The sequence below is a fragment of the Ischnura elegans genome, chromosome 10 (assembly GCF_921293095.1).
Source record: "Ischnura elegans chromosome 10, ioIscEleg1.1, whole genome shotgun sequence".
Taxonomy (NCBI): domain Eukaryota; kingdom Metazoa; phylum Arthropoda; class Insecta; order Odonata; family Coenagrionidae; genus Ischnura; species Ischnura elegans.
The window spans coordinates 51,048,816-51,067,120 of NC_060255.1; the positions used below are offsets into that span (position 1 = coordinate 51,048,816).

At 36.7% G+C, this 18,305-nt stretch overlaps 1 protein-coding gene across 1 annotated transcript; it reads right to left on the minus strand.

The window, feature by feature from the left end:
• Nucleotides 1-1,819: 1,819 nt before the first annotated feature.
• On the minus strand, nt 1,820-17,728 carry LOC124166664 (thioredoxin-related transmembrane protein 1-like). The gene is made up of 7 exons (XM_046544294.1): nt 17,552-17,728; nt 17,214-17,375; nt 16,963-17,137; nt 16,324-16,425; nt 16,112-16,219; nt 8,255-8,460; nt 1,820-2,178 (listed from the first exon to the last, which is right to left on the minus strand). Coding segments are annotated over exons 1-7 (903 nt in total). The 5' UTR covers nt 17,701-17,728; the 3' UTR covers nt 1,820-2,177.
• Nucleotides 17,729-18,305: the final 577 nt, after the last annotated feature.

Here is an 18,305-nt window from a genome sequence, read left to right on the forward strand (position 1 = left end):
GCAGACAGATATGTACACCAAATTCCATTTACGATCATAATTCATTAACCCTATTTAGAATAGGGTAGTTTCCTTCATCAAAGAAAACGAAAGGCATTGATTGCGATTCGTTACCCACCATTAGTGTGTTCATAATATGTATACAAATTTTTTGGTTTTAGAAATACCGGTTTAGACAAATGGCAATGGTCAATTTTATCCTCATTTGAAAAACGCCAGATTGGCACCCATGCGATGCCACTCCACGTGACGTCACAGGGACCTAGTTTCTATACGAGTAGATAGGAGTTTTACATTGTCCGATACTACCAATGCATGCATGAGACACAGAGCCAAGGGAATCATGTCTTAATAATCACCTATTAAAACTGGCTAAGGTCGGAAAGTTTTCTTCGTTTGATAATGTATTAATAATCCTTATTTACACCAAGCACTACCAGCTAGCATGGTACTCAGCTACCTGCTAGCATCCTGCGTCGTATCAGCACTCAAAACCTCGCCTCAAGGTCACCTCACTTGCGGCAGCGGGGACCAGAACGACGTCACACGGGAGTTTTCCTGGCATTCATACTTAGCCGTCACGTTTTCGCAAGCTTTAAAATTTTCACTTATCATTTTAATCGCGAAAAATAGATATTGTCATTTAAAAATCTAAAAGCGTGAAATACATACTCCAGGACATTGGCGCCGACTCCATGGGGCCTGAGGGGGCCCGAGCCCCCCCAAAAATTCGTTAAAGATGTGAGAAAAAAATGTGTCAGGCTTGTCGATTTTCCCCGGAGTGTCCAGATATCGAGATTCGAGTGATTAGGGTTCTAATGTTATCATATGACTCTTCTAAAATGCTTAAAAACTTAAAATTCACTACTTATAAAATTTACCGGGGCAAGGTCCCCGCATTGGGCCCCCCAATATTTTTTGTAAGTAGGCACCCCTGCTCCAGGAGTAATAATCTTTCGATTTTGGCAATAAAAAATATTAGGAAACCACCCTATTAGCATATTTAGTACTTTTAAGTCTTTTCATTAATTAGGATTGGATCTTCCACAAGACAGTCACAATTTTTAAGGCAATTAAATAAGGATAACCACCCACCAAGCATCCAAGATGGCATTTGCAATGCAAAGTGATAGTTCAAATGAGCTCCTATCAGCTGCAAGAGAATGGAAAGAACAAGAAATGAAGGCCTCTCATGAGATATGTGAATAGAGTGATTATGGACAAGAATAAATATTTTACTTACAAGCACATGAGCACATTACACGGAAATTCACGCGTAAGTATTTATATACGTCCTCCAATTCGCGTGGTAAGGCACAATTCGGAGTTTCGTTTAAAATCCATAAATTGATATTATATTTAAAAAACCGCGAAGTAACTAATTAAAACGAATTGGGGTAAAATGTAACTGTGATTTCAAAAATTGGAAGAGAGAAAAAATATTGCCGGCGCTGGGTCTCGAACCCGGGACACCATCTTACTTACATACTAAAGCTCACAGGACTAACGCCCTAGACCGCACCGCCACGACCGTAGTTTGAAGGAAGCGCTTACTCAAGGGACTTGATGCTGCGCGAAATATTTACATGCGCATATCTCTCGAACCCGGTCCTATGTGGAAGAAAGCCGTGACACTTTTTCTACCTTACCTATATAGTTTCAGAAAATAACATCCGCATCCAGATCCTGAACATCACTTTGGCGACCTCTCCTTGTTAGAAAAGGTAGTTCACAGGAGAACTTTGAGGGGTGAGCTGCAGAAAATCAATCTCAGGACTGACAGCCTATGCTGATAAGGACAATTCCAAGAAAATGTAAATAAAGGTGAACATAAACTTCATATTCCGAGGACTTATTTTTCTCATTAAACCATTACCCATCTTTTAAGACTGGCTTTCTGAGAAAATTCATGTACCAACTGATGACTATATCCTCTCATTTGAGCATATGAGATACAGATAAAAACAAAATTAACCAAGCTTACAGAATACATAGATTCAAGGAAAAATATTAAAAAGCAATATCTGATTGGTGCAACTGGTTATTTGAATGTGTATAAAAAAATCATAAAAAATTATCACAATAAAATCTGGAAAATTATATATCACGTAAGCATTAGCAGTAGAACATTAATAATTCTTCACAGTGAAGACCACAGCCGGGTACAGGAGTAGAATCCTAGAAAGAATGTATCATAAAAGCATTTTTAGTTATCTGTATTCACAGTAAACAAAAGATATCCAATAATGGTAATCCAACTAAAAAAGCTTATCTATCATCTTCAACTACCATAATACTCAGACATGCCTAAATAATTTAAAAATCAGTATACATAATAAGACTATAAGTGATATGATGCAAAGAACTTGCAGGCCAATATTTACAAACAGCCTGTTTACACGATACATCTCGTAATTATTAATCACATACAGGTTAATGTGTGCATGAATGATTTTTGTGGACCGAAATGGAACATGTACGAATGCATGAACCAAATTAGAACACATTCTATTTTCTTTACGTATATTCGCACAAGTTGGGTGGTTACACGGTACAGTTTCATGTTCATTCAAGCATTCATACATTTAGGCATTAACTCATTTGCATTAATGCACTGTGTAAACAGGCCTTTAAAAAGTCTATCAATGATCGATAAATTATCAAATTGAAGGTATAAAATGAAAATTACCAGAACCTTATCGTTAAATATGACGAAACCAGCAGGTTCCTGATTATTTAGCTATGGAAGCTTATAGACATTCCAATGCCATCAATTACAACATTAAACCCACTATTTGATAATTTTTACATTAAAATTTCTTTCATTGAAATAAATGGTTGATGCTATCATTGATTTGATTATCCATTGGCTAGCAATACATTTTTTAGATAAGCACAACAGCATTTGGCAGGCATAATGAAAATTACTTAAGCAGGCATTCTTTGTCTGCATGTTAGAATACCATTATTTAGTATCACAAATACATGCATGCACAATGGTAATCAAAAATAAAATCATGAACTTTAAAAAAATACTGATTAGGAACCAGCCATTGCACAGGTCAAATTCATCACAACTATTTCCAGCTACATTCCATAATTCAAAATTATGAATACTTCAAGATTACCCTACCTGCTAAGACTTCAATGACCCAACATTGGATTTATTGGAAATGCACAAAAAATAGTTTCTGTTGAAATTAATTTAGATAAATGTAGAGCCAGAATCACAGAATATCTAGCCTTACACATGTCCATGGATTTTTGATAGTACTGTACGCAGGGGAAGTCAGGGATGACTGGAAGCCCTTGGCTAGGACACATGATAGGGCACTCCTTACCGAGGGACTTGGGGGTCCTCGCCCAGAAAATATTAGGAAATTGCACGCTTGGAGGGGGATCAGGTTGGTGTGGTGGCTAGATGGTTGGCTTCCCACCCGGCGGGCTCGGGTTCAAATCCCGGCAGTGGCAGAGAATTTTCAGAGACTGCCCGATCCCTGCTTGAATGTTGTGTGGAGGACATTTTAAGCACAACGTGTTAAGCCGTTAACGTTAAGCCATGGTCCCCTTGGTGCCTTTCGTTAAGAGCAGGCTAATGCCGACGCCGGGTTTCTCTCCACCCGTCCCTCATGGCGCAAATGACCTCAGCTGTCGGTCACCTCCTCCAAATACCATACCATACCATGCATGCTTGGAAATGAATTTTGATACTGCTCTGGTTCTTAAAAACTAGATAAAAATTAATAAAAGATGGCAATTTCATAAGATAAAATGCTATGAAAAGTGAGAATTTCAAGTTTGATAATGTATTATACATGGTTCTATTATCTATTTTGTTAATTTGCTCCTTAAAACTGAACTGAAATTACCTTTTTGAATTACCCTTTCAAAAAAGCATCAGGTTCTGTTTCATCTTCTGACACCTTTATTTTATTTTTATAATCTTTTTACCCTAAACATGTTGTAAATAAAGCGAATAATGAAAACATGGAATTTTTTTAAATTGCAAAAATAACTTTGGTTTAAGCTATAATCGTCTTTTTTTATTACACCTTGCATATATATTTCATGATAGACCCAAGCATTCTCCGTCCCCTAAGCTTGAGGCCCTCAGCGGTTGCCATACTGGCCAGATCGCAACTGACCATATGATTCATAAGTAGCATCGCATAAATCCTCATGTGTGCAAGGTCTGCTGGCCATGGCGGCGGCAGGGTTTGCCAAACAGAAGGGTGCAGGTTCCCGTCCTGCCTGGGTAGGTCGCCTATACGCAGGAAAGGGACATTTGTAGGGATGTGCGAGTTGTACTTTTTGATCTTGAGTCGCATTGAAAACTACTGGCAAGTATCGAGTCTGGCTATTCCTGAACTTGGCAATACATGCTCCAACATATTCTCATTTTTCCTATCTCCTTGTGAATTTTCTATAGTGAATGATTGGCTTCATCTAATAAGGGATAGATAATGAGGAAAGCTGATGTAATTGAGCCACAATTAGGAAATGAATTAAAATTAATGTCTTAAACAGTTACATATGCACAATTGAAATGAATTTACCTCTAGAAATAAGTCATCATTTTAATTAATGTATGTATCCAAATTGCTAAGAAGAGCCCTCAGTAATGGCATTTGTACAATTGTAAAAAACATTATATACATAAACAAATCATTTGATGTTTGATCATTTCTAATTCTCAAGCAGACAAATTAATTTTTCTACATGCTCAGGCAGCAGGTTATGACGTCTCCATGTTACAGTATTACTGCCTGAAAAATTTGTCTTTCGCAACACATTAGTGCGGTTGGACAAGTACTTTCTAGCCAAAGTTACAAGATTAACGAACCTCAGGAATTTTTATTAAAATTTATGTCACCCATTTTAATGGATCTAAATATTTTCATAGAATGTAAGTCAACAAAGCAAGCCAACTATAGAACTTAGCTTTAGCTTTGTAGAAAAAAAAAATTTCTTTATTTCTTACTCCGTTTAAACAACCATAGCAACTTTTATTTTGTTAGTTCAAGAAGGAAACTAAATGCAACTAAGGAATACACGAAAATTAACATCGGACGAACGTAGTAAAGGCATTCGATGCCCACGTGGATTACTAAAGTGGTTGACGTATACAAAAGCTGAACTCCTATGCTAAGGCATTAGAATGACTCATTGATTTTAAAAACTATATTCATAATTACATGAGTTTCATGATAGCACCCCCTGCTAGCAGATTTCTGAACTAACCGGCCTCAACATCTCTGTTGCCGAAATTACTCAACTCGACATTTTAGGCAGGCACTCAAAGCACTCGAGTCAAGTACCAACTATGTACTCGACTCGAATTTTTGCGTACTCGCACATCCCCAAACATTTGTGTACATTAATTATTATAAAACGCAGATTTAAAGGCAATAGGGTGGTTTCCTAATACTTTTATATTGCCTAAATCAAAACATTATTACTACTGGAGTACGTATTTCACACTTTTAAATTTTTAAATGAAAATATCTATATTTCGTGATTAAATGAAAAGAGAAAATTTTCAAGTGCGCGAAAACGCGACGGCTAAGTATGAATGCCGGGAAATCTCCGTTCTGGTTCCTGCGGCCCCAAGTGAGGTGACCTTGGGGCGAGGCTTTGAGCGCTGATACGTCGCAGGATGCTAGCAGGTAGCCAAGTACCATGCTAGCTGGTAGCGCTTGGCTTAAATAAGGATTATTAATACCTTATCAAACGAAGAAAATTTTCCGACCTTAGCCAGTTTTAATAGGTGATTATTAAGACATGATTCCCTGAGCTCTGTGCCTCATGCATGCATTGGTAGTCTCAGACGATGTAAAACTCCTATCTACTCGTATAGAAACTAGGTCCCTGTGACGTCACGTGGAGTGGCATCGCATGGGCGCCAATCTGGTCTTTTTCAAATGAGAATAAAATTGACCATTGCCAATCATCTAAACCAGTATTTCTAAAACCAAATAATTTGTATATTATGAATACACTAATGGTGGGTAACGAATCACAATCAATGCCTTTCGTTTTCTTTGATGAAGGAAACTACCCTATTATAATGCTGTATCTGGTGGCATGGAAATAAAATAAATGTGGAGTAGCATCCAGAATGACTTTCCTACTTGTTTAGCATATGATTACTGAGAGTGCAAACCTGTTCGGTGGCCTGCATGTCAACTGGTACATTATAACATACACGTCACATTTGAAACCATTAGGTATAACCCAAGATGTACCATTACCTACAACAATCACGAATACCTTTAGGCTCCAACCAGTAGTATGAATGAACCACTTTTAATTGGCTTTAATGGCTCTCTTCCTACACACACCTAATGCACAATGTTCTCTAGTTCCCCTAATAATGAAAGTCTTATTCTCTCAATAATTATTGTTCCCCAATATAATCTTACTCTCCTGTTGCATAAAAAACACACAGGTTCCCATGGCATCTTAATGGGGACTACTACCACAGAAATTTTACATTAACCCTCACCAACTCCAGGGTCAATCAGAGTCCAATTAGTTCAACAGTTTGATTGTACAACAAAAAAATCCTGTCCAGGCTTCAAAAACTGGTAGCTGACTATTAACTTGGATTAGGAATGAGGAAGTATCCATATCTTCATACAAATAACATTTATTATTGAAACTTTTCATGATATATAAGTGCACTTACCAACATAAAAGGTGATCGTTTTTCTGGCCATACCAGTAATCAAACAATGTTATGGACAGTGAATTTAGAGTACAACAATAAGTATTTTCTTCTCATATGAACTTAATTTTAAAGATATAAATCATGACATTACATTTTCCAATGAATACACAGTGTTTAGCGTATTTTTCATATTTTAACGATTACATTCATAACTTTAATATTACATGCATACTTCTATTTGATGAGCAACACACTTGCAAAAAATAATCGTATTCAGCTCATTGTGATCACTATTTCATAGCTGAATCAAACATCACCGAGTTCCATTTAGTCCTCTAAATGCAATTAAAAAATCAGTCAATATTCATTTCCAAAAAATATAAAATAAAAATATTTTTACTAGGCATCTGCCTTCTAGACTCGAACATTCTGATGTTCCGTTAGCCATTCTTATCACAATCCCCTTTTGAAATGCACAACATACTGAAGCAAAATTCATACTGCACCAGAGGTGACACTCAATGCGATTTAGTTATGCCCTAAAAAATACAGCCCCATTTGTTACTATAAGCTATTGTGTTATGTATAAAGATATAAACAAGAAGAAATAGAAACTTGAAAGAATTTAATTTCCAAGTGTAAAATAAAGAAAGTTAATTCCCTGATTTAAATGATTAGCTCCGTAAAATTCAATGAATAATAATTTGGCATTAACTTTAATGGCATTTAATAGCTCCATTTAAATTAGAGTAGATAAGGATAAAATATTTACCACATCACATCAAATTTTCCTCCATAACACTTAAAAGTCTAGCCATGGAGTCTGAAGGCACACTTAAGGATTCAATGTTAAAATGTAGCTAGGGTACTCATGTATAAAGTATATTGCAGTGGTTATACAACTAAAACTATTTTAAATCAATTAAAAAAGCTAAAAAAAATCCAAGAGCTCATCACAGTTAACCATGTAAGTACATTTCCAGACAACTATCTCCGATTTGCTTATGAAAAACATTCTTAAAAACTACCCTAAAATCACAGATAATGAGAATATAATTGAGTGAAAATGAAACAACCTTTAGAAAAAATGCACATTGTTTTAATATTGTATTCAAAATGTAGAAACCACACAAAAGTGAAAAAAACACAACCACAAATTTTAATGGAATGTTATGGTACTTGTAGATTTTAACAATACACAGCAGGCAATTGAAATACCATTTAAATAAATTTTACAGTGCTGGAGATTTAATAGCTCCAAGCCCAAGAACATTCCCAACAAACATGTAGGCACATTTTACAATGTAAACAAAAGTTATTGTTGAGGTTTAAGGCGATGTTACGGGAGTGTAAGATATGCTGAAAATCAATCCAAAAAAAATTAAAAATGATCTAAAATTCAGCATACAAATAATACGGCAGATAGGTTTGAACCAAACCACCGACATCAAGCATCCATTTTGTTACTCTGCAAAAATTATGGTTAATTACTTCGAGAATTCACAGTTTCTGGTACTTGAAGAATATCAAATCAAACTCGATGCCTCAAACAGGGCTGCGTTAATGATTATGGTAAATCCTTACTAATCTGCCTTCCTTGACTTCCTCTTGTGGACTCGAGGACTTCCTCCCACAGAACTTGTCTCTTCCGACCCGCTTCCACTACCTGCATTCTTCTCAGATTCATCTTCTTCGAGATCATCCTTAATATTATCATCATTCTCATCATATTCCTCATCTTCATTGGCCTCTGCATCCTCCTCCTCCTCATCATCATCACCACCACTTTCCTGCACAATAAAATAAAAATATTAAAGCCTATCATCCAAGGGAGCCCATTCAGCACATAGATTTCCATGAAATGGGGATATGATTAAGCATGAAAATTGACATCTTGTTAGGTCCTGGCTAGGAAAAGCCCAGAATCACTTGTTTCATTACATTCGGAGGCACAACATATCCCTTCCAGCAAAGTTACAAACTTGAGGAGAGGTTTTATCCACTTTTGGACCAGTGAAGGGAAGTTAAATCTTAATTTCAATCAAGCTTGGAGAGACAAAATAATCAACTTAAGCTAAATTTTGATGTGCGAAACACCCATACTGATAATACACAGCCCTGGTTGTATGCTAATTAAGCTGTACAAGTTAATGTCTAAATGCCCAAACAAGACAATCAATGCCGAAATGCACTGTGTAACCACCCAAATTGTAAATACAATGAACAGAAAATAGAACCTGTTATAACTTGGTTCATGCATTAGTACATGCTCCATTTCCCAATATCATTCATCATCATCACTGGTCAACAATCGTAGGATTGGTTTGATGCAGCTCTCCACTCAGTTCTCCTTTCAGCTAATCTTTTCACACCTACGTATTTCTTCTCTTTCACATCCTTCTTTACTTGTTCCATATATTTTGTTCGAGGTCTACCTTTTCCGTCTTGCCTTCAACTTGTCCCTCGATGATTGTCTTCATCAGGTCATCATGTCTCAAGATGTGGCCTATAATATTGTTCCGTCTTCTTGTTAGGGTTTTCATGGTTTGTTAGGCTTCTCTTCTCTCCTACTCTTCTTAGGACTTCCTCGTTACAAACTCGGTCGATCCATTTGATCTTCATCATTCTTCTATAGCACCATATTTCGAAGGACTCTATCCTTGCTTTCTCTGCAGAGGTTATTGTCCATGCCTCACTTCCATATAGGAGCATTCTCTAAATGTAGGTTCTTATAAATTGTTTCTTTACTTCCATATTTAAGTTTCCCGCTGTAAGCAGGTCTCTCTTTTGGTGGAATGCTCTCTTTGCCTGGGCTATTCTGATGATAATTTCTTTCTTACTTCTCCCGTCACTAGTTATCTTGCTTCTCAAATAACCGAATTCATCCACCTCTATCAGTTTTTGCTTCCCTATTTTAATGTTAGTCTTGACTCCTTCTCTTCTGCTGCATACTAATATCTTAGTTTTCTTCGTGCTTATTTTCAGTTGATATTTACCCATTACCCAACCCATATTAACCAGAATATTTTTCAAATCCGTCTCGGTTTCTGCTATAACGGCTATGTCATCGGCAAATCTTAGTATGCTAATTTTTTCTCCATGGATATTCACTCCCAATGCCTTTTCTTTGATTTCATCAATGACTTTCTCAATGTAAACGTTGAAAATTACTGGTGACAATGTACAGCCTTGTCGCACTCCTTTCCTAATTCTTGCTTCTTCACAGCTGGACCCTGATTTTATCACCGCTACTTGGTTTTTGCATAAACTATGGATGATTCTTCTGTCATTGTAAAGAACCCCAATTTCCTTTAGGATTGTAAGCATTGTGCTCTAATCCATGTTGTCAAATGCCTTCTCTAAGTCCATGAACGGAACGAACGTTGGCTTGTTCTTTTCCATTCTCTTCTCTATGAGCAGTCTAAGGCCCAATATTGCTTAACTTGTACCTTTGTTTTTTCTGAATCCAAATTGGTCCTCATCCAAGTACTCTTCTGCTCTTCGTTCTATTCTTCTATAGATGATCCTTGTCAGTATCCAAGGCATGTGTAGTTAGGCTTATGGTCCTAAAATCTTCGCAGTTCTGTGCTCTTTCCTTCTTAGGAATAGGGATTATAATGTTCCTCTCGCAGTCCTTTGGTTTCTCACCTGTCGAATACATTTCCCTAATGATTTTGTATAGCTAGTTCAATGCCTTATCTCCTGAATTTTTAATTAGCTCTGCAGGAATGTCATCAATGCCAGACGCTTTATTTATCCTGAGCTCTCTTACAGCCGCATCAAATTCTGTTCTTAAAATTAGGGCTCCCATGTCATCGGCATCCACATCCCTCTTGTTTTCAATAGCATTCGTTCTTAGGCTGCTTCCTTTGTACAAATCTTCCTGATATTCCTTCCATCTCTTCCCTTTGTCTTCGTTTTCAATAATTAGTTCTCCGTTTTTGTCCCTGTCTACTTTTCCATATTAAAGATTGTTTTGTACGTCTTCACAAATATTTTTCATCCACGTTTCTCTAGCCTTCCACGCTTTACGACATATTTCGTTCCTTATTCTCTTGCAACAATTCTGTCCTTCCTCTGTTTTTGCAGCCTTGTATTTCCTTCTTTCTTCAAGGAGATCTAATACTTCCTGCTTGATCCATGGTTTTTTCATTACGACTCTTCTTTTACCAAGAACTTCCTCTGCTGCTGCCTGCAGACCACTTCTAATGGTTTTTCCAGCTCTCTTCCACTGTTTTATTGGTCGTGTCCTCCCCTATTCTCTTTTCTACAGCTTCTTTGAAAGCCAGTTGTTGCTGAACCTCCTTCAATTTTTCAACCTGCCCTATATTTTTCACGGCTTTCTTCAATTTTTTAAATTTAAGGTGGCATTTCATCATAACTAAGTTATGGTCACTATCGAGATCTGCCCCTGGATAACTTTTGCAGTCCTTCACCTGGTTCCTGAATCTTTGTTTCACTAGAATGTAGTCGATTTGGAATCTTCTAAGGTCTCCCGGCATCTTCGACGTGTATCTCCTTCGCAGGGGATTTTTGAATAAAGTGTTGGCAACCACTGGCCTGTGCTCAGTGCCGAATTCAAGTAGCCTTTCTCCTCTTTCATTTCGGTTACCTAACCCATATTTCCCAGTTATCATTCTGTCTTGACCTTTGCCGACGATGGCGTTCCAGTCACCTAAAATAATAAAATTTTCTTCGCCGCTTACCCGCTTTTTCTTGGTAGACATCTTCTACTTCTTCATCTTTATTATCTGACGTAGGCATGTAAACTTGCAGCACTACAGCAGCTGCGGGTTTAGTATCCAAAATCATTCATGCATTTAGAAATGAACTTGAGCAGGTTAATGCATCATGAAACCAGACCTTAAGACTATCGATCAATATTCAAACTTGAAGTGTTGGAGCAATCTCTACTTGTTATGTAGAAGCCTAACCAAGGTAATACCACACATGGATGCTGAAGGTGCTCGGAGAGACAATTGAATAAGCGATTACTCAAAAGATGATCATGAGAATCCATGTAATAACTCCATTCTGCACATTCTGAATCCCAAACTTATGACTTAAAATTGAGCACCATCCCTGCCTCCAATTATTATTGCTATTTTGTTTCTACTGTGCTTGGAGATGCCGATTTCCTTTATTACCTGTTAAGGTAATTTACTAGTGCCAAGCCAAGCACATTTATAGTTTTGTGACAGGAGTCCAAAAATCTATAACATCTTTTCATACCTAAGTCTCATCCACAGATAAAAAAAGATACAAGTGCTTATAACTATACATGCTAGGCAGCAAGGAAAAGAATTTTGACCGCAGCTCACAACGATGGTGCAAAATCTACAAAGGTGAATAGCTAAAAATGTATCTTAGGACATGGTATTATAATTTTATGAAATGTGCTAACATTCAGATTATCGGAAATACCTATTTATGTGCTAACATTCAGATTATCGGAAATACCTAGTTTGACATTGATGGCAACAAAATATATTTTATCGCCAATCTCATAAGGCACAAAAACAATACAATGCAAATTATGCACAAGCTCCTACCAGAGAGAATCCATTGGAAATTCTTTCAGTTTCCAATTTGAATGTCTTACATTAACTTTATAGCACTAAATATATACTTTGGGATATGGAGTCACTTTTCTGGATTTAAAATTTTATTCCAAATATGTACCATTTATATTATTACTAATTCAATTATTTTCTGTAGTGATTTATAATCTGTCCCCTTTCCCAGCAAGTATGAGAAATTAAAGGACTGTTTCCCACACTAAGCATTTATAAAAGTGGTTCCCAAATTTAGAAGAGCTAAGACCATTCAGGCTGATATTAAATCAAATACAAACCACCCCTACAACATAAATACCCTCTATCAGCTGTAACCCTTCTATGTAACCTATTTCAGAAATGATTCACCTGAAATGTTTGACCTCATCCCATTTGACAGACATCGCTTTTAAGATTTCAAAGCCAGCATTTTCATTCTCAAGTGGAACTTTTTCAGAGGTCTGGCAGACCACTTGCATTCCGTAAAATTCCAGCAGGGAATCACTGCTTGGAATCTCTGACTTAATGGCTCCACAGTTCCGATTCAATTGCATTTATTTCCACCCCCAACAATTCACAATTCTGCCCTAGGTAGTCAACCACTTTATTGAGATAAACATTCCACTTCTCCATTCCATTTATTTTGAGAGTGATTTACATTCAACTTCATTAGACTTTCATAGATATTGCTATACCTAAATTACCACCTTACTGAAGCGATCCTTCAGATATTTATAAAAAAAAGTAATTTCAACCATTAAAGACAATTCAATAATTAATTAGCATTGTTGGAATTAGAAAAAAAACAGTGGTCACAAGTGCATCTATATACCATCACTCAAGCCACCTCCATATTTTGGTTGGTATCGTAACACCCCCTGCCACACGCCTTTTTCGGCCGCTGGTGGGGTAGTAGGTATGTAGATGTAGAATAGGTGTGAGGCACATGGGGAAAAGGGTTGGGGGGGATTAGTACACCAGCTATTACATACGTACATACAGCCAGTATGGACATATACAGTATTACTCAACTAAGTTATGCATATGACATTTAAGCTGATGGAGAAGTAACTGTTAGCAATATTTTTCCTGCAAGATGGCAGTATGGTTCAATTTATTACCCAAGACTAAAACTCGGTTAACTAAAATTTGGTTAAAACTTAATATCTCCTAGTGAATAATGAAGGTCCCATCAAGTCCACTGAATTCAAGGCTGACGTTGTAGTACAAAATTGAAATGCTTTTTTTCACCCTATGGGCTCACGGCTAGAACGGCTAGCAGTTTTAGAATTCATTTTCAATCATCCTAATTTTCAATATTTATTCCTTAATATCCTCTTTGGCATTAATGATTGCTACAACAATTATCATTACTTCCACCAACCCAATTTCAGGAATCATGAGATTTTGCAAACCATCAGGATACGTTTAGGGTGCATTATTGCTTGAGCAAACTCCAGGGGCCTAAGTCTGTAACTTCGTTTTCTCCCGAGTTGGGAGAAAATAGACTCGTGAGGCACCCGTTTCATCCAACCGAAGTCTGTAACTCGTTTCTCCCAGTAACGGAGAAAACTTTCTCCCAGTAACAGAGAAAGAGTTTCTCCTGGAGAATATCTTTCTCCCGACTGAAGTCTGTAACGCGATTTGGAGAAACTGACGCACCCTGGACGGGTGCTTCGGAGTCAACCGCCCGGGACCCGCCGACTCATTTTCTCCCTAGGAGAAAACGAGGAAAATAGCAATGGCGGACCGTTGTGGATGATCAAACTGCAGTTCTATTTGCATACTCTTACAAATTTTTTACGCATTTGTGCCAAAATAGAACACGAAAATCCATTCTTCAAGTTAGGCAGCAACGTATGTAGAGTAATTGTTGACAGGAATTGAAAGTTTTGTATAGCTGCATTTGCTAGGAAACTACGTGCAGTGAACTTTCATTGTGCCTCTAGTGTATGTGAACACAATTTGTGCCCTTAGTGTACCCCTAAGTGAATTGATTGCATATAGACGATGAAGTACAGAGTGAAGCGATATGTGAAGTGAGTTGTGAATGTAACATCTTCGACGAAATTATTTATTTCAATCAACCGTATACATTTTGATCAAAGGTATCTAACTATTGCGAAGGGGATAAGATTCATATTTGAACTAGTTGTAATTTAGGGTTACATCGAACGCATATTAATTTTCATTCGTTTGTTCGCCTCTAAGTTCTGTTTGATTTTATTAAGTACTGCATCTATTACCAATTCCCAATTCATTGGTTTGAGGATTGTGAGCCTTTGCGTGTTTACATTTCACGCATTTCGTTGCGTTGTTGTTTGTTTTGGTTTGGCCCGTTTGGTCATATTTTGGTTACGGTAAGAGTGATAGTGAAATTCCAAGTTTGTTGACGTCACAATAACTGGTTTGGCAATTTGTTTCAGCCTATTCATTTCATTGTCTTCGCAATATTAATGTGAAATAACGTAATCTGATTTTAATTCGTTAGTGATGAGTATGAAGTGAGGTGTGAAGAATCCTTTCGAGTGCAAATTCTTTTAGTGTGTGCAAAGTGATTGGAAATCCAATTATCATGTTTTATTAGTGTTACATAATAGTGTTTTATATTAACTGTGAGCCAAGTTTTTCATTGAAACAGTCGATTCGGAATAGACTGATTATAAGTATCAAAAAGACTGCTAGTGAAATGTGTGTTGTAGTGCTATATGTGATATGATAGGCAATAAATATGTACAAGTAAGGGTAATTTTGCTTTGTTTTTTATATATAAACCATAACCTCTAGTAAACCATTTTCCCCATGTTTTCGCTCTTCTAAGCTGTCAGTATTTGAAAATTATAAATGTAGTGAGGCACGTTGTTGTGTTTCCTTAACTATAACATTTTGGGAGTTTGTAAACATATGTTACTAATTGCTCGCACGTAGGTATTTGCAATGTAATGAATGTGTACCATTCACACATTTACGGTAACGTTATTTCTTTACGATTCTTTTCTGCATAGTAAAATTTTTCAATTTTCTTTTTCCACTCCAACATGGTGTATTTCAGCTTTTCGAGTATAAATGCATATAATACTGACGTTGCTAATTATGTTTCTCCATACTCATCACACATTCACCAATGAAAGTAAGCATTCGAAGTGCAAAAAATATGCAATATATATCATCAATGAATGCAGCGGCCGCTTGTATACAAGAATACCTGCATCCAAAACATACAAATGCTTTGGTATTACGCATTAGTCTCTCCTTTCTCAATTGAATAGTATGCTCCTTTGTGTGTAATAATGAACAAATATATCTGCGATGGATTTAAATCGATTTAACCATTACCAATTATAATTTCGATGCATTAATTTCTTTTATTTGAAAGTTTGACTCTAATGATGAATGAATAGCCTTAATTACTAGTGAGAATAGTTTGATTTCCCGCTCGTTTTTTTATTTGAAACAAAGCATTTTGATTGGTTCTTCACGGTATCGCCGGCTTCGGATTCAATATTTTTCATACCTATCTGCTCTTCCTATCCGATACCGAGAATTGGAGTTTTCTCCGCCAAGTTACAGACTTCAGTCGGGAGAAAACTACAGTAGAAAACTTTCTCCGGAGAAAGGAGAATTCAAGTTACAGACTTAGGCCCCTGGTCTGCAATAGGAGAGATGTATGACACCAGTTGGTGCCATTGAAAAATATTTTCGGAGGAATAATTTAAGGAATGTTTAAAATGCACACTATACACTCTAGAGGAAACTGTGGCTTTTTTTAAGGTAAGGGGGGATGCATCATCAGCGTTGGAGGGGATAGGCACCCTGAGGACATCGACATATAGGCATAAAAACACTATTTATATTAAAAGCTACTTCCTGGAAATGTGTAACTTACATCATCAGATTTCTTTTTCTTCCCTTTGCTGTCAGACTTGTTAGCAACACTTTTACCCCCAGTATGTGGTTTTGGAGGATAAAAATGATCAATAACAGCCACCAGCAACTGAAATATATTATGTAAGATTAATTTAACAAAAATGAAAATTCTCAGCCTAAAATATTTTATTGTAAAATGATGCACAATAAGAAAGAACATTAACTACTCACAATTCCCAGCAGAGCACCCATCACAATTGTAGCCACAGCAAATATCAAGTATGAACCCCATGTTGGTAACCCATATTCTTCCATCAATTTCGTATGGATTGACTGCAAATAGTTTTAAACAACAAGCTATTAGAAACAATACCTAATATACATATATTTTTTTCAAATATTCAAGCCATATCATGTTTCAGTTAATGAGCCAAAAACTGAAGGACTTAACGTTCATATGTATGCATTGCGTTACGCCATTCACTAATTATCTCTAACATAATGTCACACTATGAGTATTGAAGGTAAACTGAAAAGGTTGACTTTTCAAAATACAGCACTTTCATTTTGGGGGAATTAACATTATACAATCATAAACACCCATGCCCAGGGTAGGAGGTAACCAACCCAGGCGAGACTCAAACCTGAAACCCTCAGTTTGGCAGGTGAAGACTCTACATAACTTTTATATAAAAGAAAACATTAAATTGAAATTCAGCTCCTTATACATATTTAATAATTAATAAAGAACTACCACAGTCTAAGTGATATACTTCGAAAAAAATACACTTAAAGTATCAACAATCGATTAACACTACAACTTAGTCATTAGAGAAATGCTATATGAGAAACACCTCATAAAATACTCACTCGTAATACCATGGAGAGCTTGAACAAATAGGAAACCAATGACATAACTAAAGATGATGGTGACTTCCAACCGGGTATTGGTTCGATTGCCGCCCATTTGTCTTCCTCAATGAATGAGATGAACTCATCTTTAGTGCGAGAGCTACGGTACTGTCGAAATTCTCCATCTATAACGCTAAATTTTAAATTTTTGGTCAGAAAAATCCATTTCGTAACGGAGGTATAGCAGAATTCACCATAAATACACTTACTGAAAAATTGTGGGAAGAGCTGTGACCATAAATCTTCCGCTGAGTCCCGGCGATTGTGTTACATCGACCTGGCCGACTTTGATGCTTAAGTCTTCACTCCACGTTGCGAATGACTCCCAATGTGACTGTAAACTTTGGCATGCCGGACACCATGGTGCATAACTTGGAGAAAAATATGTTATAACAGTTAGTTATCACCAAAAACAACAAAACTTCGCCCATAATAAGATCTCACAACTAGTTCCTATTACGACAAACTATAACTTCAGCGGCATTTGTTGTGATACAACCAAAGCCGACCTGTAGGCAACACATAAACACGATGTTACACGACTCACAATTCTACCATCCAGTGCCCCGTGAGTATTTGGTCCCAATTGTTATCGTCCAATTTAATTAAACTACTTTTCGCGACTGCTAATGAACATTCTTGAGAGAAAATTGCTAGGAGAAGAATATAACACACTCCCCGCATTGTGGAATCCATCTTTGAAGCAGTGACGTCAACAATGAAAACAAACGAACTATTAAAAGAAGCAGACGGCAGTAGTTACGAAAGGCTATTCAAAACGTACAAAATAAGCATAACATGCAGAAAGTCTTAGGTTTATTTTAGAAGAGGAAATGAATGGAAAGTACGGAATTCAATATGACGATAAATTATATGTGATTTTAATTTGATTGACCCGTGGCCATTTCCAGCTGTTATTCAAGCGTCTATTTCGTAGTGTGAACGGGGCATTAGGAGGCGTAATATTTTTTGCGTGCGAATTATCAAGTCGAGATTTTACGGGAAATAAAAAAAATTATGTACACTATTTAACGTTACCGTAATGAATCGTGTCCTACATAGCTTTTGAAATATCTCATTTATTGTTTCATTTCGTGCCACATTGAAATAATCTCCAGTAACACCGTTTCCCACACTCCATTTTCCTGCGCTCTTCCTGAAGAAGAGCCGATTATTAATAAAACTGACCGGCAATTTTTCACAAAAATTTTACCACTAAAACCGATTGATAATTGGTTGTAAAAAAATTATTGTAACTAGCATTGTGATGAAACTTTTTGTGAAAAGTTGTCTGTTGTTTT